Source organism: Chlamydotis macqueenii, chromosome 17 (assembly GCF_036417535.1).
Source record: "Chlamydotis macqueenii isolate bChlMac1 chromosome 17, bChlMac1.mat, whole genome shotgun sequence".
In the NCBI taxonomy this organism is placed as follows: domain Eukaryota; kingdom Metazoa; phylum Chordata; class Aves; order Otidiformes; family Otididae; genus Chlamydotis; species Chlamydotis macqueenii.
In genome coordinates this window covers 7,129,858-7,156,290 of record NC_141572.1, presented here as the reverse complement: position 1 = coordinate 7,156,290, position 26,433 = coordinate 7,129,858, and the positions used below count along the sequence as shown (strand labels likewise).

At 42.3% G+C, this 26,433-nt stretch overlaps 1 protein-coding gene across 1 annotated transcript in view; it reads left to right on the top strand.

Moving 5' to 3' along the window:
• The window catches only part of GALNT9 (polypeptide N-acetylgalactosaminyltransferase 9), a 145,008-nt gene that overhangs the window by 52,244 nt on the left and 66,331 nt on the right, over positions 1–26,433 (top strand). Inside the window, exons 4-6 of the mRNA XM_086761405.1 lie at positions 82–256; positions 11,879–12,076; positions 21,299–21,416. Of these exons, the coding sequence (XP_086617531.1) occupies positions 82–256; positions 11,879–12,076; positions 21,299–21,416 (491 nt within the window). The remainder of the gene's footprint in view (positions 1–81; positions 257–11,878; positions 12,077–21,298; positions 21,417–26,433) is intronic.

Here is a 26,433-nt window from a genome sequence, read left to right as displayed (position 1 = left end):
GCAGAATAAATCAAAGTAAAACTTAACATTGCAGGGTTTTTTCTCATTATGAATATTGGTGTGTTTTTTTTTGTCCCGCAGTTGAGCTAAAATTCAATCTGGACCAGTATGTCAATAAAAGATACCCAGGCCTGGTGAAAATAGTGCGCAACAGCAAACGAGAAGGACTGATTCGAGCGAGAATCCAAGGCTGGAAAGCAGCAACCTCTCCTGTCGTTGGGTTCTTTGATGCTCACGTTGAGTTCAACATCGGCTGGTAAGATGTTGGCTGTTCCCCCAGGGAGAGCAGTGCTGTTACGCTGTGCCCGACATCTCAAAGACTGTGAAATAGATTTGCTCAGCAACAGGGAAGCTAAAAAAACTGTAGGGATGAGACAGCTGTAGGCTGGTGTTATCACATTAGCAATTACCAAAGCAGTCAAATGGGGAGGTACCGTTAAGGATGCTCTGGGCTGGAGGCAGATGCATGCTTTCAAGCACTTTTGTCGTCTTGTCATTTTCTAACATTTCTTCTTAGAAACTTGAACTTCCTCATAAATTTTCTTGCGTTTACATCTGAGGGAAATATTGAATGCATTTCCTGCATTTTAGGCGGGGCTTGAAATGAGCACAGCACGTCTTTCCTTATCCCCTTGGTTTGGCAAGGGAGCAGTATTGGCTGTCACAAGAAGACTTTGGGGTTTAATGGGCCAGAGCTGCACTTGCAGTAAGTCTTTGTGGCACCACTTAGTGGCCAGTATTTGCCATTACTGGAAGTGGGGACTGAGGGAACTGGTATGTACAGTCAGCTGAAAAAGGGCTGCTGGGACCTACAGTATGTAAAATATGTGTTTTCCAAAGATAGTCTGGGACTTGATAATGATGATGCAGGGTTATGGTGGAGCTGATTATGCTCTGCAGTTCTGGGAGATATCCCCAAATTAAAACTAAAAATAGCTATGCTTACAACCAGCAGGAAACTTAATTGCAAAGGAGTGGAGTGTTTATTTTTGTATGTTCATGAATATCTTTATAAAATGGAAGATGCAATAAAACAAGTCTTGTAGTGCACCTGGTTAATGTTCACTCTGTTTTTTTTTCCCCCAGGACTATGAAAGACTATAACAGTAGTTGTTTAAGAGCTGATTTAATTTATTTTTTATTATTATTTTTAAAACAACTAGATGTTTCAAATCATTGGAAATGTTCATGTAGGGTAATATCAGCTACCGGACAGAATCGAGGACTGGGGAGAGCGTGCTCTGGATGCTGTTCCCAGTGCTTGTCCTGCCCAAGCTGCAGTTTCCTGAGCCTTGCAGAGAGTTTTGTCATCACTTCTATAAAGGCCATTGAGATCTTAATGAGGTACTCTACCCAGAGAAGCTAGGCAACGGTGTCAGTCAGCAGGAAAGGGTTTTGTGGTTGTTTTTGGTTTTATTTTTTTAACCTTACTGCTTTGGATTAACGTCAGAAAGGGCTGAAATCAGCATAACAAGAACCTAGACTACTCAGTAAATGAGACTGTGTGTGCATCCAGGATAAAAAATTTTTGCACTTACTGCATCCTCCCTGGTGTACCCTCCTTTCAACAAGGGCACGTAGGTCTCAGTAAGGCTGCTGAGCCAGTCTGTGCAGCTGCTCTGAGACCTCTTGGCTTCTGGAGCAGCCACAGAGGACGGATGACAATAACAATAGCAAACCTGCACCAGCAGCATCTGTGTCCCTTTGTTTCAGAGCCACATGTGGAGGCTCAGTGTTCCCTTCTGCTCTTTCTCCTGTTGTTCCCCTCAACCTTTGGGGCTGTTGACAGCCATCTCAAACCTTCTACCTGTTTCCTCTTAGTTTTAATGCTGTCCGCCTGTACAGATGTGGTTTTTTGTCATCTCAATTTTCCTCTTACCTTCTTTTACTAGGAGGGACTGGAAGTCCTTCCGTTTGGACTGCTTTATTTTTTCCCACCAGGTTAACATTATTAACATCATCCCTATTTCATAATCCTATAGACTTGGTAGGCTTGCGGGAGTACCTTGTCAAAGTGCTTCTGTTATGTTCTTCTACTAAGTCTCATCTTGCATTAATATTTTTCCCCCATTTTCAATGTATATTCATGTATTCAGCTGCCACATGAATTGCTCCCACTCAAAGCTGTCTATGGATTATTTGTGAGGCAATTAAAAAGAAGGCAATTCTTTTATCACAGAAAAGAGCATTAGCTTTCTGTTTGGTTTGTGTTCCATGTAGAAGTTAAGTACCTGCATTGCAATTTTAGTCTTCCAATCTACAGCTGCTTTACCTGCCTAACCAGTTGGCAGATGAATTCACAAATAATCAAAAAAGAGCTTCACTTTCTCATGAAATATGCAAGACTGACAAGAAAAAAAACTTTTCTTTAAACAATAGTTGCACCATTTACAGGTGAGGTTTTGCCTTGTATTGTACTACAGCATTTTATGGGCTCTCACAGCATTACTCTCCAGGGACACTTCTAAACTAAAATACAATCTGGTAGGATATAAAAAAAAAAATACTCTACAACCTGGCAGGTCAAATTAACTATTGAATTATTTATTTTGCTGTGCTTAATTGCTGCTTTTTTGCTTCTCAGATGTTGAAATTTACTGGTGCAGAGCAGAGATTTTCCACTGCCCTGTTCCCCTTCAGGCTTTTGATAGTGTGAGCCAGTGCTGCTGTTGTGAGAGCAGAAGTGGAGAGGGCTAGCTGAAAGGGAGGCCATTGTTATTAATTCTCAAATTGAATTTTAAATTAAAATTACATGCTAATGTATGTCTGCAGTTCATATGTAAAATTCTACCCATCTTGCAGCAGAACCTTGTCTGTTTTTAGTGGTTACTTTTTCTCAATAGAAGACAGCATCTAGAGTCAGCAACCCAAAAACCAATAGGTATGAAAAGCTCCTATATGTTCCTCGCTGAGGGCTTGTATCAGACAAGCCTCTATCGTTCAGTTTTCCCTTCAGTCCTCTGAAGATTTCAGCATTCCTGCTCTGACTTTTGTACTGGGTTCACCCACTGTGCGTTAAGCAACACAGAGTAAAGCCGAGCGCAGACCAGTGCATCCTGGCTGCTAATTGTGTTGCAGAAGATGTGGAGCATTATATAGACTTCTGTCTTTGAGAGATGGGAAAGAAAACACGACAAGGAGAAGAGAACTTCACTACATTATAGCTGGGAGCAAGAAAGAGAGACACTAGAGATGGAGTGTTAATTCTCTGGGTGAGAATAAAGACACATTGAGTGAAGGAGAGCTGAAATCAGTAAGTGAAAGGCAGAGACCACAATATATTAGCAGCCATAAAGAGGGTGCTAGGAGCTGTAAAAGAAGACGTGATGATAGAGTGTTATACTTGTATTCTATCTTAGGAATTGCTTTTGCTGCTATCACAGAGGTAGTATGAGCACTGAATGGAGTTATGCAGCACTGTAGTAATTAAAATTTTGCCAGACAAAGGTGGAGGGGGAGGTATCAATAAGGAAGCAGTGGAGTAAGGATTTCATCAAAAGATTTCAGTGTACCAGAGAGACAGAGACAGCCCAATGTGAGAAGGAGGACCTGAAAGGCGAGTATTCATCAGACTGTGCCACAGAGAGCCCATCATTATGGATTATCCCTGCACTTTGCAGTGTTTTTAAAATGTAGAAAACTGGCATTTTAATGAACTAAGAAGAAGAGCTAAAGATCAAGATCCCCAGGTCTATGGGTAATACTTTGCAGGTACTATTTTATACTGTCATATATAGTGCAATTTACTATAGTGGCTGTGAGCAATTGATTCTCAAGAAAGTGCATAATTCCTCCTAATCTTCTGCTGGCTTTGGTTATCCTAAGTACTTTACAACAGAGACATGGTTATGCTTTTGCAGGGCAAAGCCACAAGGTCTTCGCTCCTGGTATAGTGCAGCCCTGCTCGGGACCAAGCTGTGCAGTCTCTGTCTCACTCCCCTCCACCCTCCCAGGGAAGAGGGAGAGATAATATAACCTTGAGAAAGGCTCAGGTTTGAGATAAGGGCAGGGAGAGATCATTGAAGTTACCATTATGGGCAAAACAGACTCGACTTGGGGAAAACTATCTATTTATTTATTATTATTAATCAAACCAAAACAGGATAATGAGGAAGAGAACAAAAACAACTTTCCCCACCTGTTTGCAGTCTTTCTCCTGCGCGGTCCCTCCCCTCCAGAGGCTTCACACCTATCACTCCTGCTCAGAACATGGTTCATTGCAGCATCCCTGGTACCATGCTGAGTTTGATCTGGGAAGTTTTATTTATGCAATGCAAAGGAAAGGACGTGTTTATTAAGGGAGATTTGTTTTCCTATCCATAGCGTCTACTATCTCTTAGGATCAATTTGGTAACTTAATGGAATACGTGTTTTAGATGGCAAAAGTGAACTAATATCTGAGTGAAGAGGGAAATGTGCAACATAAGCCATGTGGGCCTTTTGCATTCATGGGACAGTGCCAGTTTACATACAGAGGACACGCCAGAAAAGCAACTTCAACTATTCATCTACCTAAACAACCTAGAGCGTTCATTGAAGCATTCTCATTGCTTTTCAGTGGTGCGGAAAAGAGCTATTCCGATTTGGCAGCCAAAGAACTGATCTTTAACTCTCCGTCAGGCATTTATGCCACGTTCGCTCCGTTCTGGCTGGGGGCTGCAGGTCTGAAACATCCCTGGGCGCACAGGAATGCTGATAGAGATGTCAGGCAGAACAGATGGGGAATTTCTCTCTCCTCTTAGAAATCAAGGAAGGGAGTATGAAATTTATTTTTTTTTAGTTCTCTGAACACTTATTTACAGGAAAGGCATTCTGCATGAAATATTCCTTGGTTGGCCTTAGTGAAGAATTACGTATGTCAGTAGATCTGCTCGTCTGCATCTGATAAATGTGTATTGTCAGTGAAATGTGAGGCAGCGTATAAAATCACATGCAAAATAAGCTTTCAGTTTAAACAGATTTTTTTCTTACATTTCTGTGTTAGGTTTTTACTTCGTGGTACCTGACAGTGGTAAAATACGGTGTCAAACCCACTGAGCTAGATGAGACGATGTTGTCTTTCATTTATGTCTTTTAAGGACTTTTCCTTAATTCTTTGCACGGAAAAAAAAAAAAAGAAATTCTGATTTGTGAAAGAGGGGGGAAAAGGTTGGATTTTTTGTTAGTTCTTCATTTTTTATTGGAGTAAAAATGATAATAGTGATGGTGGACAGGAAAAAAAGACACGTTTATCTCAAAAGAACCCAGAGATTTGGGTATTTGGGTAGCCAGTTGGGACGGGGCAGAACTTAAGAGTTTTCCAGTTCCTGTCATTTAGGAAAGGATTTACTTTTGGACAAATTCAGAAAAAGTGACATTGGAGGGAGGTAGGGGGCAGAAAAGGAGTTATTGACAAATGCCTAGTACAATCATTGTAATTAAGAATGGAAAAGAATTCTGGGTCCACTCCTCAGATGATGCGTGTTAGCAAAGTATCCCTGAAGTTGTGAGGTCCATTGAAGGAGAAGAGTTGGACAGCAGAGGATCTGGCCTGCGGCATGCATGTGGTTTCTCTTAGATAGTGTGCATTTATTCCTGTGTTGTGCTTTTTTAAAAAAGTCTGCTTGAAGTCAGCAGGTGTTTTTACATATTTAAAAAGGTGAATTATATAATCGTGTGTGCTGAGAAGCTCATTACTAACTTGGTTTTATCTGGAAGAAGCTGTTCTTTTTTAGTTTTGTGAAAAATCAGACTTCCCCATTGGCATGAACTCTCCGGCAATCTGATAAGGATGTAAGACAGCATAGAATTTTTGTTTGCTGTGGTTTCCTGTGGGGTTTGAGCTGCTCTGAATTGGCCCCATATTAAATACAGAATGCATATACGTTCAGAAATACACTTACAATGGGATTGGAGAAGCCTGTGTGATCACAGTATGACCCATGCCTTTGCTCTCAGTCTTCTTACAGGCTTATTCTGTACTCTGGGTTCTGCTTTCCAGCTCTTTTCCTAACTCTAATGTTTATCTTGGAAGTGCTTATTCTTTGAGGCCCACAGTACTGCTGTTGCTGGAGCTCCCACTGAAGTCATCGTGGGTGCTCAACACCTTGGAAAATCCAGTGTTAATCCAGAAATTGACCCACCGATAGGCAGAAGCATTAAATGCATGAAGTGCATGTGCTATGCTTGATGATATGTTTAACAATCTTTGACAAATAGACACATCCCTTTGTTGTGAATTTGCTCCTGATCAGACATTCCTTCTGCAAATTCCCCAAGGAAGTTTCTGTGAGGAGGAGTCACTTACCAAGGCACTTGCTGAGGATGTTCCCCCCAGCACGTCCTTGTGCCTGTGGGAAACCCACCGAAATCATGGGACAGTGATATGCTTTGTGGAGTTTCAACCAAGCCCGGTTAATCGCAAGGCTGACTCCTGGGAATGAGACTTCAGCAGTGTGTTACTGTATTTCCAGAACTACTTCAGAGAAACAAAACCCAAGTGAAAATTCCCTTTAGCCTAGTGGAGTCTACAAGAGAATTAAATTTACTGTCCTTTCTCTTCTGGTTTAACCATTCACCAGCCATCTGTTCAGAGTGAGAGGAGGATACTGACAAATACATATTTTTAGAGAGGATGGAGGGGAGGAACTTAGTATGTCACTCAAATTCCAGCCCAAATTGTCTGTTTGGCTTTTATTAGGTGGAGAAAAAAAAATGGATTATGTGAAGCACTACCCTTAAAGCTGGATCTTTTGATTATACTTAGTTTACTGAAATCCATCACGTCTATGAATATGCCTGGGAGAATTTTTCCCCTTGCTCCCATAAATAACTTGTTAACAATATATGCTACGCTCAGTCCATAAAGTGTGTTGACTCAGATACAAGCAAAGAACCTCGTATTTTTTTTTTTTTTTTTGCATCTGTGAAAACCAGAGATGAATCTCAAAATTCACATCTGGCTTACGTACCTAATCAGGCAGGGCTGAGTCCTGCCTCGCTGCCAGCAGCGGCCGTGTGGAAAGGAAATACTCAAACAACACGTTGCAGCTCATCAGCGTAGCACGTTGAACATACTTGGACTTCAGCAACCTCTTCCTCTCTGTCCTTCTAGCCCTGGGAGCTGCCAGCAGCACCTGGCTTCTGCAGGTGCATAGTAGAAAAAAAAAACAAGACAAGGTGGGGAGGAAGGAAAAAACCACTAGTGTCTATAAAGAGGATTAATAAATCTACATAATAATGTAGCAGTTTAAAATTAGGAAAAAAAAAATAGAAATTACTAGGAAAGATTTAATCATAATCCTTTTGAAAAGCTAAAGCAATTAGACAAAGCTAGAATTACCAGCAAAGTTGACAAAGGATTTGATGAATGTGCAGCTCACAGAGACAAAGATGCTGTGCAAGTCCATTGAGCCTAACAGAGCTGCTCCAAGGCTGGACTTTGCTAGCAGTGAATAGCAATAAAAAACCCCTCATCTTTCATGGATTACCTAAGATAAGCAATGCAAACACAGTCCATTGCCCAGTCCTGTTCAAGCTTGTAATCCTTCCCATTGGCCGTTACTGAGGGATCTTGGCAGCAGAAAAACAGAGCAGAAGCAGCGTCAGCGGTGCAGAGGGCATTGGCAGAATCTGGTATGTGAATGTTCCTGTAGATCTCACTGAGATGAGCTAGGGCTTGGCATCTGAATGCCCCATTGCTACTTCTGCTGTCCCTGGTCCAGCAAGGCAAGCTGTGAAATCTCACAGGTGTGCAATGGTCACTTCAAAGGGGCTCCATTCTGAATTTTGCTGAGAACAACTCTGCACTGGATTTTCTCTTTCCATCGGTGACTCAGAGCCCACTCTCTTACTTGTGGGTGTGAACATATTTTGGAAGTTAGATAAATGTGCAGTCTGTCCAGACACTGAACCTTTTCTGTTCCTGATACCTGCGGGGATGTGATTTCCACATATGTGGATACAGACAGAGGAGGAAAGTCATCTCCTCTCGGGGGGAGATGGGAGGTTGAGGAAATGAAGTTCCAGCAGTTGCTTTCATACCAATTCACTCCGTAACCTTGGCATGGCATTTTACTTCATCTCTGACCTGAGGGTAGAGATACCAACACTTTTTGAGGTGGTAATATCTTCAACATTTATCTTTCTTAAGTGCAGGGGACTGAAACAGAGCTTCCGTCACATGGGCAGCCTTCAGATGCCTCAGATTTAATAAAAGTTCAAAATCTGAGATTTCAAATGAATAGATAGCGATTAATGAAATTCCATCATGTATTTTGTCCCAACTGTTGTCTTACACTCCAGAGATCCCTCCTTGTTCCATTCAGATGCAAAGCACCAAGTGAGGTGCTAATAAATGTAAGCCATACAACTGGAAAAACACAGAAATTCAGTCAATTTTAGAGTGGTGGGAGTAGTTTGGTGATGACTGGTGTGACAGCAGAACCAGAGCTGGGAATGGATGGTTGCTCTTGTTATGAAAAAAATGAGGACCCAGATTAGCATTTCCAAGACACAGGTATCAGATGAACACAATCACAGATACGATTGAGGGCTGAAAATCAGAATGACTGTTAAATATTTTCTTCACATTTTTCTCTAACCATTATTTGGGATACACTTCAGCAGTCCAATTTTAAGCTGTCTTGCAAAGTAGCAGGATAAATTCCCTTTATATTTAAAATAGGCTTCTCTGGAACATTATTAATCTTAGCTATTTTCAGTGTCTACGTTATTATGAGAAGTATTTACCAAAGTAAAATACTTGCAAAATGAGCACACAAGGAGGAACTGTAGGAGAAACATGGAAACTTCAGGATAAGTTTAAGTATGATGGTTAAACTGTCTTGCTTTGTGTCAACATAAACATCCCAATAATTGAGGACTTGAGGATCTGATGACCAAAGAATTCTAACCAAGAGAGATAAAAATAGTTTTAGAAACTCCCAGTCTTTCCTTGCTTGTTAAAGATCTGTTTCCCGAATCAGATGGGAGTGAATAAGAGTGACAGAATTCGATTCTTATAAAGGAAACGCATTTACAGATTTCTGCTTCAGAAGGTATGCTGTCAGTTTTCCTGCTTTGCAGGGGAGATCTGGAAATCCAGACCCAAATATAAGAAATTTTTGCATGCTATGGGAGTCAGTGGGTGTGACTGCATCCTTTGATGCCCACCAGATCCCACTGGAGGACATAATCCCTCTACTCTGTGACTTCCCCACTGCATCAGATCTCTTGAAGCGATGCCCAAGGGCTGCAGAGGGATTCCCCGGGGGATCGGTTTGCGAGGGAACTCAGAGTCAGGTTTGTAACTTCTGCTGCAAGCACTCTGCCTGGACCGTGACCTGCTCCAAGGTCTTCTTTTCTCCACAGCTGTAAAGAGGAGGATTCTTCTTCCAGTCAAACAATTAACAGCCTGCCATTAGTGACATCTGTACCTGTTGTTTCATATTTTGAAAGCCTTTGTTTCACGTATCAGAAGGGAGTGGGAGAGCCTGCTGCTGACGTTATGCACAGGAGTTACCACAGCCATGCGTGGAGGCACCCATTTCGTGATGGGAGAGGGGTGTCTGGATGACATCTCTCTTGTTCTGCTGTATTTTCTTCTGCTGCCTCTAGGCTGGCTGATAAGCAGAGACAACATTGTGGAAAGAACAAAGCAGATTAATCTTTTCTGCTTTATTGGAGTTGCAAGAGTTTTTCCGCCATCCACCCACTGGTTTTTACGACAGTGAATCTCATGAATATAATCTCATGTTAATAATGGCAGTGGTTTATCCTGACTTGGGTAGGTCACACTGGCTCCTTATGTGGGTGCATGAGTGTGGCCTAAAGACCGTACAAATTGGCATTCTGGATCGTGTACTGCACTGTCCTGAATCTCTCAAGTTGTTTCTTGTCGCTACTACAGAAAAAAAAAATAAATCTCCTTTGAGTTTAGGGTGCAGTTCTTTAAATGCCATGCAAAAAAAAAAAAAAAAAAAGGGAAAAAAGAAACAAACGTATGATCCTGCTGACTAAGGAAATATTTTAAACCCCAAAAGGTGCTTGACAACCTGAGCTGAAATCACTGTACCTCCTCTGGGCTGATGCACCTTCATGCTTCTGTGGGGGCCTTTGGTCCCTTGCAGGACTGGGCTTTGACGATGGTATTATAAGTGGCAGGCAGCAGTAAGAGAGACCTCAGGCCATTCCAGTCATGGGGGATGCACTGATTTATTCTCAGAATAAATCCAGTAGAGTTGCATATGAGACGAACATCTCTTTCATAACTTTCCTGGCTAGGGGGAATTTCTGCAACTTGCAATGTCGTTCTTCCGTTCCCACCATGCTTGGGATCGTCCTTTTTATGAAAACTTCCATGCTCTGTTATTGACATCCAGCTGAAAAATTCAAATGTCATTTTTCTAGTGGAATCCAAATAAAACTAGTTTAACTGTCCTTGACTTCTCTCCAAATGAAATGCTGCGACAGCTTTTCTTTTTGTCAGTTATGCTCTTATTTTACATTGTTTTGTGATGGTTTATTTGCACTAAGTAGCTCATCATCAGTACTTAAGGTTGTCACTGAATCTATGTCTATTTTTGCTGGTGTGGGAGGGATAAGAATAAGAGAAAGAAAGCAATCCGTGCCGTCATGTAAGCAATATTGAGTCTGTGTACATAAAAGACAAATATTTTGGCCATGTTCAAGTACAGAGGAAATGCTGCCTTCTTGCAGAAGAGACCAGAAAATTTATGATAGTTCAGATTGAGGCAGTGAAAACTGAAAATGGAGGTTGAATTAATTACATAACTTGTCCATTTCAATTGACCTACACAAGAAAATACATGGTAACAAACTAAATATAATATAACAAACAAACAAAATACAAGGTAACAAACTTGAAACTACAAAGGAACAATTGCCTTTTAACCATCGACAAAAGAATGAGAAAAGCTCAGTGTTCAAATCCCTCTGCCTCTGCGAATCGCAGCAAACCACCTTTCCCTTAAAGATACAGGTAAAAGCTTTGCTAAATCTTCAAAGCTTCTTTCAAGGGGAAACAGAGTTACAAAGGAGTGAACCAGCGGCTGTTTCTCGTACTGCTTTGAGAAGTGCTTTCCACTCTTGTGTAAGTCTGCTGGCTCTTTGGAGCAGTTTCTCTGTACATTCACAGCAACTTCAGACTACCTTGGTCGGAAATGAATGTTTGCACTGAAGCTTTTTACTTTACTTGAAAAACTTTGGGATGTAGTTTCTGTTGAAAGCACATTGATGTTTTAAAGCCTTTTGAAATGATGGCACATTTCCTGCAGCTCGCTGCCTTTGCACCATCTGGCAATTGAAATCTTCTCATCACCAAAGAGGGTTTAGAAGGCATAATGCAGCCACGTTTGTCATTCAAACTAGATCCAATGGGGTCAGTCCTTAGGAAACAGGATTAAAACCTTTGAGGAACTTTCAGATGATGCAGTTCCAGGTGTGTGTTTTGTTCTTTAGGCCTTGTCAGCAAGAGCAGGTATTTAATCGCTACCAGGCATCCTGGTGGTGTAGCCGTTAGGGGACCACTTAGTTACTCCTGGTGATAGCATCTCAACACTTGCCCATTACAAAATGAAATTACAGTCTCCAGGCCTCATTAAAAGTGTTTGGTAAAATTTTGTGTTGTAAGACTCTGGTACAGCTTCATAAAGGCAATAATTCATGTGCTGTTGCTGCGTGAAGTATTCCACACCAAGCTCCAGCCTCTTCAGCGTACGACACTGACCTGTGTTCGGTCCCGCTGTGCTGTGTTTCGGCCTGTGATCTCCCTGTGTTACTGCTCTCAGTATTCGAGAACATCGTTTAATCAGACTGCCAAGTCAACCTGGGATTACTGGGCAGCTCTAAAACATTTTGCTGTTTTTATTGTTCTCAGGGTGGAACCTGCGCTTACTCGGATCAAAGAGGATCGAAAGCGGATCATCTTACCAGCCATTGACAATATCAAGTACAACACTTTTGAAGTGCAGCAATACGCCAATGCAGCCCACGGCTATAACTGGGGCCTCTGGTGCATGTACATAATCCCACCACAGGACTGGCTCGATAAAGGGGATGAGTCAGCTCCCATCAGGTAAATCTCCCATGTGCTGTCATTTTGGTACTAGCGATGTTTCCATCTCAGCTGTCTGCCGAGGGGGAATTTAAGCAAAGCAAGGCTACAGGCTTTGTACAGGGATAGCAAAATGAAGCTGGAGAAAACAGATGGCTCTACAAAGCTGTGGATGCATGTGTCGCATCTCAAAGCTGTACCACAGTGTACACAGAAGTGCAGGTCTTCTACTTGTGAATGCGTGGTTCAAGTTCATGTTGTGGCCCTTAGTAGGACAATAGGATCTTTTTCATCTATGCTTTTATTTTCCAGTGGACTTTGGGATGAGTAATAAGCCAATGAAACATTTTGTGTGTGAAAAACGGAGGTGTTTTGTATGCGATCACAAAGAATCTGGCTTCACTTTTGGTCTGTAGGCAGCACTCTTGGCCCTCAGCCCAAACCAGAGCTTCCCAGCAGCACTAGTAGGAGATGTGTTAGCCTCGCCTTGTTGGAGAGTTGCTCTTTTTTTTTTTTTTTTTTCTTTTCTGGAGAACTTTGCATGTGTTCTGAGTTTTCCCACTGGATGAATTTTAAAATGAAACTGGACCACGTAGACAGAGTATCATTGTAATTTTTTTTCTGTAAGAGAACATTTTACTGTACAGAAATGGAAATTTCAAAGGAAATACTGTTTCATGAATTGTGGTAGTGTTTTTGAGAGTTGTTACAGTGGGAAAACAGGAACTGATGAGAAAGGCGCTTGCTTTCCCCTTCGTTTGAAAATGTCTGTCTCCTAGCCCTTCATCTCCAGCGCAGATACTTGTCTAACTTCTCCTCTGAGATGTACTGCGCTGGGCGAAGGGTACTATTGTTAGCAACTGTTGAAATAAATACTAAAAAATATGAAGCCTGGGTATGCACTTTAGATTGCTCTGCCCTATTTTTGTGATTTCTAAGGAAGGGTACAAATTACGACCTTAGAGTCATCTTAATTTTTAAAACTCCATTGTACAGTGCTTGTGTAGGCTCTGACAGAGAAGCTGATGTACTTCCCGTCCAGCATAGAGCTTGAGTTGTCAGGTCCCGAGAAGTCCATCCAAGCACTTTGAACAACAGAACTAACTGAACAGACCCAAGTGGAAGTGAAAGGACATAGATGAACTGTTCACTTTTCTAAGCGATCAGTTGGATGGGGCCATCTCACAGGATCCCTCCCTCATGCAGCGAATAATATTTCAATCCATATTTGAGCAAGTGTTGTAAGTTGCACTTAGGTTCACTCTCATGCGCTGCGACTGCAAAACACAGCTGTACAGGAACATTAACCTTATTTACTGCAGGACAGCTTGGTCCTTCATCGCTAACCCTTTGCTCAGCTTGAAACCTCAGTAAGCAGGAAAGTAATTACTTAGGAAATCAGTTTTCCTGGATAACATGCCCTGCTCTCCTCACATTGTTTTAAAAGCGTAGATGTTTTCTATTTCACTCAGCCCTGAGAAATAGTTTATTGATGAAGGAAAATTAATCAGCCACAGCTTTCATTCCTGAAATCAGGGTTTCAGTCTTTTATTCCTGAAAGCTTTTTCAGATTTCATTACTTCCAGTTTATACGTGAAATCACTGAATTAATTTTCACATGACTCGTTCTAGTATTCGAGTATCTTCTGTGCTGGAGACAATGGTCACATATCAGATAAGAATGAACTAAGAGGTTAAACCTCAGCAAGTTCCTTTGACACAATTTTCAGTGCACTCCCTAAAGCATGGAATCTGTATCTGCAAAACACTTCTGGAAATTCAACTACAAATCTTTTTAATAGAAAATAAGGAATCTCATCCCTGTAATGCTGGGATATGAGGTTTCTTTCAACAATACAGGGCCTGATCTGCCATGAGCTTTCCTCAGGTTTACATTCAAGCTCTTGCCAGTTGTGCTGGCTCTGAGTTGGACTGATACTGAAATGAGTAAGATCTAGAGTCAAGCACAGAGTAGCTGAAATCTGATGCACGTAAGTAGCTGGCTCCTGAGAGCAGTGATTTTATTCTGAACCTGGTTGAAGAAACTCTGCAATTCAACAGTGCCTAAACTGCCCAGAGAGAGATGAGACAGGCAGCACACAGAGGAGGGCACCCAACCCTCTCTGACAAATACCAGGAGTACTGAGATGTTGTGATTGCATAAGTATCTCTCCTACAAATTACGAATTACATGCCCTAAAATGCAGAGACATCAACGTCGAGCTGTGACCACTTACCTGTCTCCCTGTGCTTTGAAGGCAGTGATCTAGGAGAGCGGAGCATCCACTTTATAGCCACGCTGCACTGATTTCTGATGGGCTCCAAAGCAGTCGCACCTGGATGGATTTGCTAAAGCATTTGATGGTGCTGTTCTGTTATACCTGGCTATAGAAATACGATGTAACTTTGTGGCTTTTAAGTGATATGCCAGCATGATTATGATAATGGAAAGAGTGAACATGTGAGTGTTACTGATGAAAAGCATCAGTAAGTCTGTACTTAGAATTGGGATTTGAAAGCACCCGTGATGGGAACTTACTAGCTGTAAAAAAAAAATTAAGGTATATTTTCAAAAGGAAAGGGAAATCAGACTAGTGAGCAAACTTTTTAAAAAATCTCTGTTGGTTTGGTACAGATTTTGGTTTTGTAACCAATTTTCCACAGCGTGTACTGCAACTGTGATTTCTGTTTCAGTCCCGTTTGCAAGGCATGCAAACTGGTCTGCATTGATGGTGTTTGGATCCATGTGTCTGTTCCGTGCATTCATAACTTCGCAGGACTGTTCATCAGCATGAAGACCGCAAGCTCGTTTAGTCCTTGCTGACACTGTCCCTCTTAAGGCTTCCTTTGACACTGTTCAGCAAATAGTGGGTTTGTTTTGTGTCTCTGTGTGTGTTTTGTAAAAGAAAAGGCTAATAACTAATAACCCCATGACTGGTTTTGTGGCTGGTGTAGCTGAATACTTCCTCCCAGATCTCCAAAAGGATTAAAGGTTTTCAGTTTAAAAAAAAAAATGCACACCCTGGTATCAGTGAGGATCAGAGCCCTGGCATTTCTGGTGTTTGCACTGTATGAATAAATATCATCGATCTGCAGAATTGGGTGAGACGTTCAGAAAGTAGAGTCCAATTCCTGTTTTCTTCGGGGATTACACAACAGATGTGCTTGCTTTTTTTCTCAGAAGTTTTCTGTTTGAAGCCTGATCCTCTGCTTTTTTGAACACTAACAGTGGTGTGATCCTACTCAGAGCCTTGCTGGGAAGGAACAGGAACTGTCCCTCAAGTCAGTGGGGCACCATAGAGGCAGTCATGGCAAATGCACACCATAAAATGTCAGATCAGCTGTTGTGGTCCAAGTGACAAAGGGGATGTGGCCTTGAAGTGCAAATAAAGGTAAAGTAATAGCAAGAACAAAGTGTCAGATTTTGTAAAGATTTCTGGTACAGTTTAAGTTGGTTCTTTTCTTTTTTCCTATGTTAATACTCTGAAATTCAGAACAATTGATGTTCGCTGAATCAGCTTCTGCGAACAATCCATTTTTCATGTTTGACATTTGAGACGTAAGATGTCTCTAACGTGAAGATTTAAATGAGAATTGTTATTTTGACATGCCGTGTCCATCACGTCATTTTCCATTTGTGTTCCCAGGAACACACTGCCCAGAAACGTCCTTATCATCTGGCCACAAACTGTGCAACAAAGGATCCTATTTCAGAGAACTTCTAATGAATTTGACTGTGTATTGAAACAAGGTGGGATTTTTTCTGTGTGTAGAAGATAGTCTGGTTTTTGGAACAGTGAGGAAGGTGGCTGGTATCCTGAGCTCAGGCTCTGGCTTGTCTTCCCTCACCTGCCGTGATTATGATAGACTGCTCTTGGTTTGATTTCTTGATCAGCAGCCACTAACGTTAGAGCCATTAGTCAGCCTCGCTCAGCCAAGCGCTGCACAGCTTTCCATTTTATCTTCCTCCGGCAGCAGTGGTGCATTTCATTGTTGCATATGTTCTCACTTATTGCTTTAATACGCCACAGCTAGGTACCGGTAGGAATGTGTACGTACACGCACTGAATCAGCCGCTCCAGAAAGCACGTGTGTCTTGCTCACATATATAAATTGGTCTCTGATGTGCCCACGGTGAAGCGGTTTGTGCTGCCTGCTTTCGCTGGGAGCGTGCGTGCCCATCTCATGTGCGAGTCAGGCCCCTGCAGGTCTGTCACAGCGATTGTGATGCAGCTGCGTTTGGTCATCACTGCTCTGGGAAGAAATCTATCTGTGTGCCTGAGCTTAGGAAGGGGCTCGTCTGTAAAGTCTTTCAGGATAAGCCATGCTGTCATGTAATAATAAAACCAGTGACTGTTTATTGATTGACTATGGCTGTCTTTTCAGTTGCTGGCTCACAGGAGCCTATAACAGATTAGTTTTTCTTTTATTTGTCCAATTTCTGATGAATATCCTTCCTGTTACAAAAAAAAATATACTTCTGTGGGGCATCAGAGAGTTATTCTGCATCCCTATTGCCCTGCCTTTCCTAGCCAAGCATTCCGGGTTGCTTTTTTCCACATACTATAGCTCTCTAAAGGGTTTAACAAGCCTTCCTGTCATTAAGCTTGTCAGTTTTTTTTCCTGTAGCTCCTGAGTAGCAGATCTGTTCTTGAGTTCTGTTCTCATGGCCTGGTGTGGCTTTCTTGCAGAAGATGTGAGTTGTGAAAGAAAACAAATACTTACGCAGGTACTGTGCACGTTTCCCCACTTATCTGTCAGGCCAGGGGCAAGGTGCTGCTTGGGAACCCGAACCAAAGAAACATTCTGCCAGGAAAGGTGGAAAACTCAAAGATATGGTGTGTGATGTGTCATTTGAATCTATTTCTCTTTCTCCTTATCCCTTTATATCTATGTTTATGTTTATGTATTTATTTATAGCTACATTTGTGCTTGTATTTATGTATTTGTGTGTGAATGTTTGTAGGTCAGTTGTCCTGGAAACTGAACTTGTATGCTCTGAAAACTGTTTCAAGTGTGACCTGATTGCATGTATACTGACCTTAAGGCACTGGGAGAAAGATTCTTAAGGGCAAGGAAGACTTATCATATCACGTGCCGTATGTCAGTCTAGTTCTCATCCGTTTCTCCTTCACTTGTTCGTGACGAAGCCCCCAGGCAGCATCCTTCAGTTGTCTGCAAAGGGAAGGAGGGGGATGCGCTTGGCTGGAGAAACGGGTATCAGCACCGGCTGGAGTTCTGCTGCCAGAGCTCCTGGAGATCTCGCTAAAACGAAATAGTCATGACTCAGACCTACGGCAAGTGGCTTTCATTTCTGGCCAACAAGCCCTCTGTTTCTGGTATCCCGTCCCATAGCAGGCATTGCCCTCTTCCATACTGTGCCTCTCTGGCCCCGTAGCCGCCCGCACTGTACGTGTGGCAGCAGCAGGCGGGGAGGGAGGGGTGTTCACCACCGTGAAGTGCTGCTCTCTGCTTCCTCCCCTTCCCCAGGTTATTACCCAGAGTAACATCTCTCTCGTATCTCCCTTGCTGCAGCCATGCCGTCAGGCAGTTTCCACAAATTGACTGCGCTGTGTCTTTCTCCAGTGCGGAATCAATACTGTTCTCTGCTGCCTTTTAAGGTTTAGGCTGCAAAAGCCATTTTGCTGTGTTTCCCACATTATCCTTGGAGTGCTGCTGTTGATTATAATTAACACTTATAACATCGTCAGATGTGTCAAAGAATATTCCACGGATCAACTAAGTTGCACAACACCTTTGAGTGTAAAAAATAGTACACCTCTAATTGCTATTTTGTGATGGCTTCCTTCTAAAAATGTCACTGTTTACTAGAAAGTCCATGACTTAAGCAAAAAGGTCCTTTTATATAAGGCAGGGGTGGTTTAGGTTAATGTATTGTACTCTGAGGCTGTGAAGTGCTAAGGACATGCACCTTCTCACTGACTGCCCCTTGCCTAGTGAGCAGCGTTTAAGACACGCTCACACAGTTGCTGTTGCTCATATATCCGTTTCTGACTTCCAAGGGAAGTCTTTGCTGCACTGTACTGAAAATGCTAGATATACCGGAGTTTGTCAGGTACCTGAAAAATCCACTGATGACAGCAAAGTGAGGGTCTCATGCCTTTTGGGGGGCAGGCTTTTTAAAAAGTATTTGCAATACGTCAGTGTAACACTGAAGTCCAATAAAAAAAAATTATCCACCTATATGCTTAAAGCACTTTTAGAAGTGAACCTTAGGCTTTCAAGCTGCTGAAGCAGTTCTCAGAATTTTATCCAGTATTATAACTTACATGTGCTCCACAGATGGAGAAACAGAGGCAGAGGGAAGTGGCTCACTGAAGATGAGATGAGTGACAGAGCTGGGAAGAGCCAGGGTCCCCCGGCTCGCAGCACTGTTACCAGCTCACTGGGCCGTGCAATCGCACTACACTTCGTTTAGAGTTGGCTCAGTCAAAGCACTGGGAAGTTACAGGCCTGGACTTGATGAGCACTGAATGCCCAAAACTCTAGTTGAACCTGATGGAAGTGTTGAAAATGCAGCATGCAGAAAATCAACATTGTGCATCATAGGCAAGTTCTTCCATCACATCAGGATGCGGCCAGGACAGAGCCACAGGTTTCTTCGTTCAGGTTCTGGGGTTGCAGCCGTGCTGCTGCGCGGAACAGCAGTGGCTGCAGGCAGCCAGATTCAGGTGCAGAAAGGCACTGACAGTGGCAATTTTTGACTGGCTTCTCTGAAAATCTGGATATAGTTCATTCTGCCATTGCACTGCTGTTGTTGCTCATCCCTGAAAACAGTTTTTTTTCTGAATAAGCCATGAAGGCTTGTGGCGTCTGTATTTGAATGTATCTAATGAGAAGAAATAAAACCTCAAAGCGAGAGAGGGAGTTGCAAAAGCAGTCCTCAGCGGCATTCATCTGTGAGTGGTGATTATGCAGTTACATCTAAAATGTTTTTCCCACCCTCATTCAATTAACAAGTCAGTGTTTTAATGGACAGAGCTGACAGCTGCAAAAATCCATCCCCCAGAGAGAGATTCCAGAACCTATGAGCAGTCTGCAAAGCCTAGAGGTACCGTTTCTTGTGAGGAAGGAAGGGAGAAACGTCCTCATGGGAGCATCCTACTGCTTAAGGAGCTGCCTCCAGAGGATTTGGGGGAGGGGGGCTGGAAAGAGAACGAGTCTAAGCCCAAACTAGCAGCTCAGCTTTGCAAAGCAGCGATGCTTTAGCCTTCATCCACTAAAGCCTGTGTTTAGCTTTATATACACAAAAAGGAAAATGAAGAAAGTGGCTTGTGTTTCTTTCCCCCCACCTCCTTCCAGCCAGCAGTACCCAGGACCATGGGTGGTTTTCACAGAGCTCTGAGACCGCTTCTACCTAGAGGCTAAGTCAACAGAAAGTCTTCACAAATAACAGCACCAAACAGAGAAGTGCTGGAATTTCTTGCACACGCGAAAGGGGGACTGTGGGGTGTGGGAGATGTCCAAGTGCTGAGGGTGCTGGTGGTGACCCTGCTGCAGTTTCTTTCTAGAGTTTGTTACATCTGGCCTCAGTTTCTTCCAGCCTTTTTGACTGAATGGGTGCAGGGATCTGGCTGAGAGCCTCACTTCAGCCCAAAATCATCTGTGAAAGCCAGGTGTTTGCCTTTGTAAATGCCACTGAATCCTGTCCCCCCAGCTCATGATCCAGGGAATGCGTCTCACACTGTGTGGGTGGAACACGAGAGTTAATCAAGCTATTTCAACTTTGTCAGAAGCAGTGCCGATCAAATGTGTTTCTATCAACAGCCGCCTTTTTCAATTATGCAGAGAAAACGTGAGAGGAACGGTGTGCACTGATGGCAGTATAGGCTTGTAATGATCTGAGGGGGTGCAATGGCTTTCAAAGGGAGAAAAAGTCCAGGGGAAAGGTGCTGAAGTGGTACCAGTAATGTGAATGCTACAGCAGAGTCCATTACAGACAACTAATAGCTACACTTCAGCAAATGAACCTTTTCAAGGGTACCAGATAGTTCCTGCCATAGGTCAGGCTGTGTTCTGCAATGTCGGGATATACATCAGGCCCAGAAGCAAAGAATAAGTTTTAGCTAACCGTATCTGGGTCGTTTGTTTGCAGCCTTTTTAACCTTCTGCTGTAGAAATGGTGAGCTGCTGATGAGGAAAAAGGACCTGATGTGATAATACTGTTCCAGTAGCCACCTGCTGCTATGGGTAGGACCCACCAATATATGGGTAAAAAATGAGTTCATTTTCCTGGTCAGGGCAGTTTTTCACATGTGTACGAAACCGCCTCATGAATGTATTTCTCAGATGTCCTGGGCAAATACCTTGTGAACAGCTTTCCGTACAAGAAACATGCAGGTGTCTGAGACAAGAGGCTTCATAGTGACAGTGTAACATTAGTGCATTACAAAGAGGACTTCTTAAAACAGATTTTAGAATTTTTCCATCATCTTTGTTTCTATGGTATATATATATAAGCTTGGGCCATAGATAAAGCATTCTCTGTTCTATTAGAAAGTAGAAAATTGGCATAAACTAGAATTTTCCTGATGTCTTTTTACAATAGCACTGTTAGGAATGATGTTGTGTCTGCCAGATGGTTCAAAGTTGCCTCCCTTTCAATGGGAGAGGGAGTACAGCTCATTCTTCTAGCTCAGCTCCAAAAGTGTTTGGTTTCTCAAATGATTTTACAGTTTCCCTGGATTCAGCAGCCTGGTCTGTCAGGATCCCACTGAAGTACAGGAGGGGTCTGTTCCCAGGGCCTGGGCACATCCTGTAGATCAGACTGCAGGATGACCAGCCATGATTTTGCAGTAGGCACTTTGTCACCTGCAGCTGAATTGCAAGTCAAACATGGAGCTGGAGGCTTTTGTTGGTTTTCCACCTCAAAGTTAGTCAAGCTTACATTTTTAAATTCTGGGCCGCAGTAGGAAAACCTCGGTCCTACCTTGAATTTTAAAGAGGCAAGTGCTGTGACCAGTGCAGAGATGCAGAGAAGGTGCGGACAAACGAAGCTAGTAAATGCCACTAGCTTGTCTTGCGCTGACATAATGCTTGTGTTCGTATGGCAAATGATCTCAAAATCTGTTGTCATGTAGTGCTGCTCAGTGCACTCTAATAGAAAAATTCAAAATGTAAACTTGAAGACTAAGAATTGTTTTGTCTGTGTAAATTTGTTATGAGGTGGGTTCTGTAGTAGCTGATAAATGACTTAATTTTTGCTTTAATCTCTCTGTGCAGGACACCAGCCATGATTGGATGCTCGTTTGTAGTGGACCGAGAGTATTTTGGTGAGATTGGCTTGCTTGACCCGGGTATGGAGGTCTATGGAGGAGAAAATATTGAATTGGGCATGAGGGTGAGTAACAAAGAAACGGCTTTGTGCCATGTCCATTTGCAAAGACAGACGGGGAGCCTGTGGCCCAACAGAATTGCTGTCTGATTGATAGGCCACTGCACTGAAGTAATTGATATTGCAACACTATCTGGAACTGACAGTCCCAGTCAATGAGTGTTCCTGGCCTTACTGGCCTTGAGAGAACTGATAACAGACAGAAATATGGTTTATTGGCTCATTTTGTCAGTGTCTGAACCCAATGAGACAGATTTTTCCTCTTTCCCAGTAGCTCTGCTTGTGCAAACAGCTACGCTAAGTCTTCATGTACTCGTTGCGCCTAGATGATGATGTATGCTTGTGGCCTAGCAGATGCAGTCAACAGAAAACTAAGGCCAGGCTGGAAGAAGTTGGTTGTGATGTTCTACACACCATGCATGATGAATGCTGTGGTATTTTGAAACTTTAACAGTTCTCCTTACAGAATAAGAACTCCGGGGTGCAGATATTCAATCCTGTTGGATAGGTCAGTGCAAAGTGTGGACAGGTGACTTGTGGACAGCACCAGTCCACCTTGTGCCTCTGGACCTCAAGGAGGTTTGATATTTGTGATCCTTTAGCCTCACTTTGAAGGTGCTGCTTGCCAGAAAAGTCCTTCTGAAGTCCAAGGAATATGTCTTTGCTTAGCACTTGAAAATTAAGCCACTTAATGTTGCATGAACACAGTTTCCTCATTAGAAAGCTGACTGTTTAATTATTTTTCCCTTGCTGCTTCACAGTAACACATCTCTGGTGCATGTAATGTGCTCGTTAAAGCATATATTCTGCTCGTGGTGAAACACTGAACATCAAATGAGTCCATTCTTTATCTGAATCTTTTTTTCTAAAATGGCTACAACCTCCTTCACACCAGTGGGCTGAGGAAGAAGGTCACTGCAGCAGGAGTTTATTTGCACGTATGGGTGTGTATGTATTATCCCAGCATCGCGAGGGGGATCGGGTTTGTAATGGGACCGTGTGAATACACTGCTTACACCTTAAGGTCCAGAATTCACATAGGGGACAGAAAAACTGCTACCACAAATCATCCAATTTTCCTTAAGAGGGTCAGGCTATTACCCAGGATTGTGTGAGCTTTCCTTTATCATTGTGCAGGGCTTTGAGCTGTTTGAAACTCTTTCCACATGGCTGCTCCCAGAATAGATTGAACGCTCTGGCAAAACTCTGGCATAGCTGATGAATAAGCCTCCTAAGAAATCTGAAAGCTGTCACTCTTCCTTAGATGAGAAGAACTTGCTGAGTACGATTAGGTCTCCTGGTAAACAGAGGCAAAGGCTTTAATAGGATTATGAAGTGGCACTTGCTTGAAGAGACAAGGATTTGAAGTGAGCGAGGACAGGTTTTCAGGGGCAGGGAGCCTCTTAAAGTCTGCAGAAGCCTTGGATCAAGAAACTAGCTGTCATTCTGTGGTGGTTTTGTGGGGTTTGTTTCTGGGTTGTTTTGGGGGTTTGTTTGTTTTGGGGTTTTTTTTTTTGAGTTTTTTGCCCTGTAAAGAATAGTTAACCCTACTGTTTGAGAAAGGCATTATGACAGCACAGGAATCTGAGTGAGTTAATTTGGAAATAAGCTGTATTGTCTGTAGCATGGATCCATTACTCTATGTTTCCAGCCTGGATCTAGCACGGTAAGGAACACACAATGTCTGCCTCCCAATTTGCAAGTCTGACGTGTGAGCCCCTCCTGTGTGTCTTTCAGAGCTGTCAGAAACCAGCAGCCTGAAAACACACAGGAGCCTTCTCCTTTCCCTCTAGGATATTTATAAAATCACTGTGAATTTACAAAGGGTTTAACTCCAGAATCTCACAGTAAGTTGCAAAAAAAATCATTCCTAAGGCCTGGTGTGCCCACCTGCACGGGGTATGTGCCGTGTCCCCGACACCTGCGCAGAGGATGCTGTTGCCCATGTGTGACTCTGCTTGTGTGGAACAATGAAAGGCAGAAAAGGGGAAGGAAGAAATGAATGAATGAGTAAAGAGCAAGAAATAATATAATAATAAATAATAAAATGGTGGGGAAGTAGTGGTTACACATATGGCTGAAAACAGTCCCCATTTAAAATAGCTGTAACAATAATCCTTTAAACTTTTTTTGCAAGCTATTATCATGTAACTGCTAAAAGAAAAGGGATTAGGCTTGGAGTGTCTGAATTAGATTACATTGCATCTAATGAACTCTCATTTAAATTGTTTTAATAAAGTGAAATAATGGAAGTCAGTGAAACTAATGAGCTGATTTGGGAGGATACTGTTTGATAACCCAGCTAATCCCCCTTAAATCTATTGTTTATTAGAAAATCATCATCTTGGGTATTCCATTATTGGCTTTCTCTTCTCTAAATTCCATAGATGGAAATATTTAAATAATTAACCTAAGTGATTTTCTGCATTGAGTAAGCAGTGCATAAACTGACTATTGAAAATCTATTGAAAATACCTAGGGCTCTGCAGCTCATTTTTAAACTGATATTATTTTTTGTGTAAACTCCATATTGGTTAGAGCTGTGACACTCTCCTAATGAGGTAGCTTTGCAGTGAAGCCAATGTCCGTTTGCCAAGCTAGGGAGATTCTGGTTTGGTTGAGAAAAAGCACCAGCTGTTCTGGGAAATAAAACAGAGATGGACATGATTGTGGGCTTGTGATAGTAAGGAAATAGATGGACAGTTATGTCATCTTGTACTCTATTTTTCAAAGATGGCAGTTTCATCGCAAGATGGATAAATACAGGACTGAATTCTGTTATGAACAAATGGGGCTATTCTCTTAGTTGTTCACCAGCCACCTACTGAAGCTGATGGGAATTGCCTGTGAGCACCTAAAAGCTGATTTTTGGCTGGGAATCTATAAGGTCAGATCACGACTGACTCCTGCGTGGGTGAGGTGCCCTTACAAGCATGGACAACTTGGCTTGTTGGCTGCATTCAGGCAAGCACCACACCACTGCTCTGCCTCCTTCTGTCCACATGGACCTGGCAAGCGGTAGCCCTGTTTTCATTTCAGCTGTTGTTCAGCTGTCCTTTTCCCAGACTGGGGGCAGAGATAAAGAAAAATAATGGTACTTTCTCCTGCAGCAAAGCTGTGAATGTGTCCGTGCCTGAAGAAGACACCCCTAAACTCAGGGTAGATCATGTTCATCTTTGCTGCTCCTGGACATCAAATGGTCTCGCTGATCTGTAGTGCAGAGAGACATCCCAATAGTAAGGGAAATTCAAACAATGATTGAATATAGAGGAAGACAGGGATCCTTATCAGTAAGGGTCCCAAATTATGACCCTGTAAGAAACTGCACGCTTTGCAAGTGTCATGTAAGTTCCCTTCCCAGTGGGAGCTACAGACACACTTAATTATTTGGAAAGGGATCATATAAACATGAAAATCCTCGTTTATTATTTGACCTGGTACAAACAGTTTATGATGCATCTTTTTATAGCGAGTCATTAATCATTGCACTAAGGATCTCTCTCTTCCTCTGGTGCTCCGGTGATAAGGTGAGTGAATTGCTGTTCTTTTTATTTTGTACCCATCAACTGTAGTGGTGGGTGGGAAGAGATCAAGCATTTATTTTAAAGGATGCTCTAGTATAAATTAAATTCTGCTTCCACCATTAAGTATCCGAACAAATTAAATAAAAAATATGTTGCCACAGTGACAGCTGAAAGCAAAACTTTCTCTCTTTTATGGCCAGCATCGATTGGCCGTACTGCTTTATTCTCAATAGCACTGTGATATATCTCAAAGGAGGGAATGTACATCAGTTGATGAATTCTCAGAGGTGCTAACTCCAAGATCTGGGGGGGAAAAAACCCAACAAACCACTTCCCCCCACTAATGACTTACCCAATTTGAGATATCTTAAAGAAATCTACTGTTTAAGAGGTCCTGACCAGATAAATCAATTAGTGATGTGTCTAGGTACCAGTGTGACAAATTAACCCTATGGTGGATTCACATGGTGGCTTAGTTCTCCAGCAGAGCTTAGCTGGCTGCTTAAGGTGAGTTGTGACCTTGGCTCGTATCACGGGTAACTTTGGCCAGTTTTGGCAGCTGGCAATGGCCTGGGAACACACGGTTCATCAGGACTGAAAAGAATCATCTGAAAACAGGATAAAAGCTCACATCATTTGCGCTCTCTGCCGTTGTGATTCCATTGCTAGTGGTGGTCAAGCTGCCTAGCTGAAATCGAGCATGGGTGATGTATATAGACGTGCAGTCCCACCTCTGGGATGGTGTGTGTACTGAAAAAAAATAATGATGCAGATTCACTGACATCTCTTTATGAGGAAATAAAACTCGTTACCTAATGGCCTTTCAAACACAAGCAAATTATTATACTTTCCAAACTTATGCTCTGTGGCCCAGCTTTACTTTCTTTAAAAACAGATGAACTACATTTGATCTGACCAGAAATGCTAATGGTAGATTGTTGAGTGGTGAATTCTTGACCTGATTTTATTACTTTTAGCTAAGGAAATTTAGATTCCTTTGAGCAGTCAGTGTTCTAAATGCAGATTCTAGGCTGGTATGCTGTAATAAAAATGTCACAAGGTTTATGTATAGCAAAATTTAATTCAGAATTCTGGACAATGCTTTTTACTCTGTGTGATTCATGAGGCCAGGCCTCTAGTCTTAGAGCTAAGAAGTAAGTAAGGAACCCAGTTCTGGAGAGTTTCTCAAAATGTCAGTGTTTTTTCCCCACATGCTGTGGTAAAATAGAAGTGAAAATTGTACAAAAATACAGGTTAATCAAAATGTCTTATTTCAGTAAACCCAAAAATACTTCATTTTTATTTTGACCTTTCCCAAGCTATAATTTTTAGTATAAATTAAGTCAGTTTGAAGTGAAAATTTTTTTTTTAAAAAAAAAAAGTCTTTCAGTTTGAAGACATTTAACCATTTAAATGACGTTAACAAAAATTCACAGTTCCTGGCAGCTGAAAAGGTAGTGCACTCTGTCCTTAGACATGCCTGTTCGCACTGGATTGCG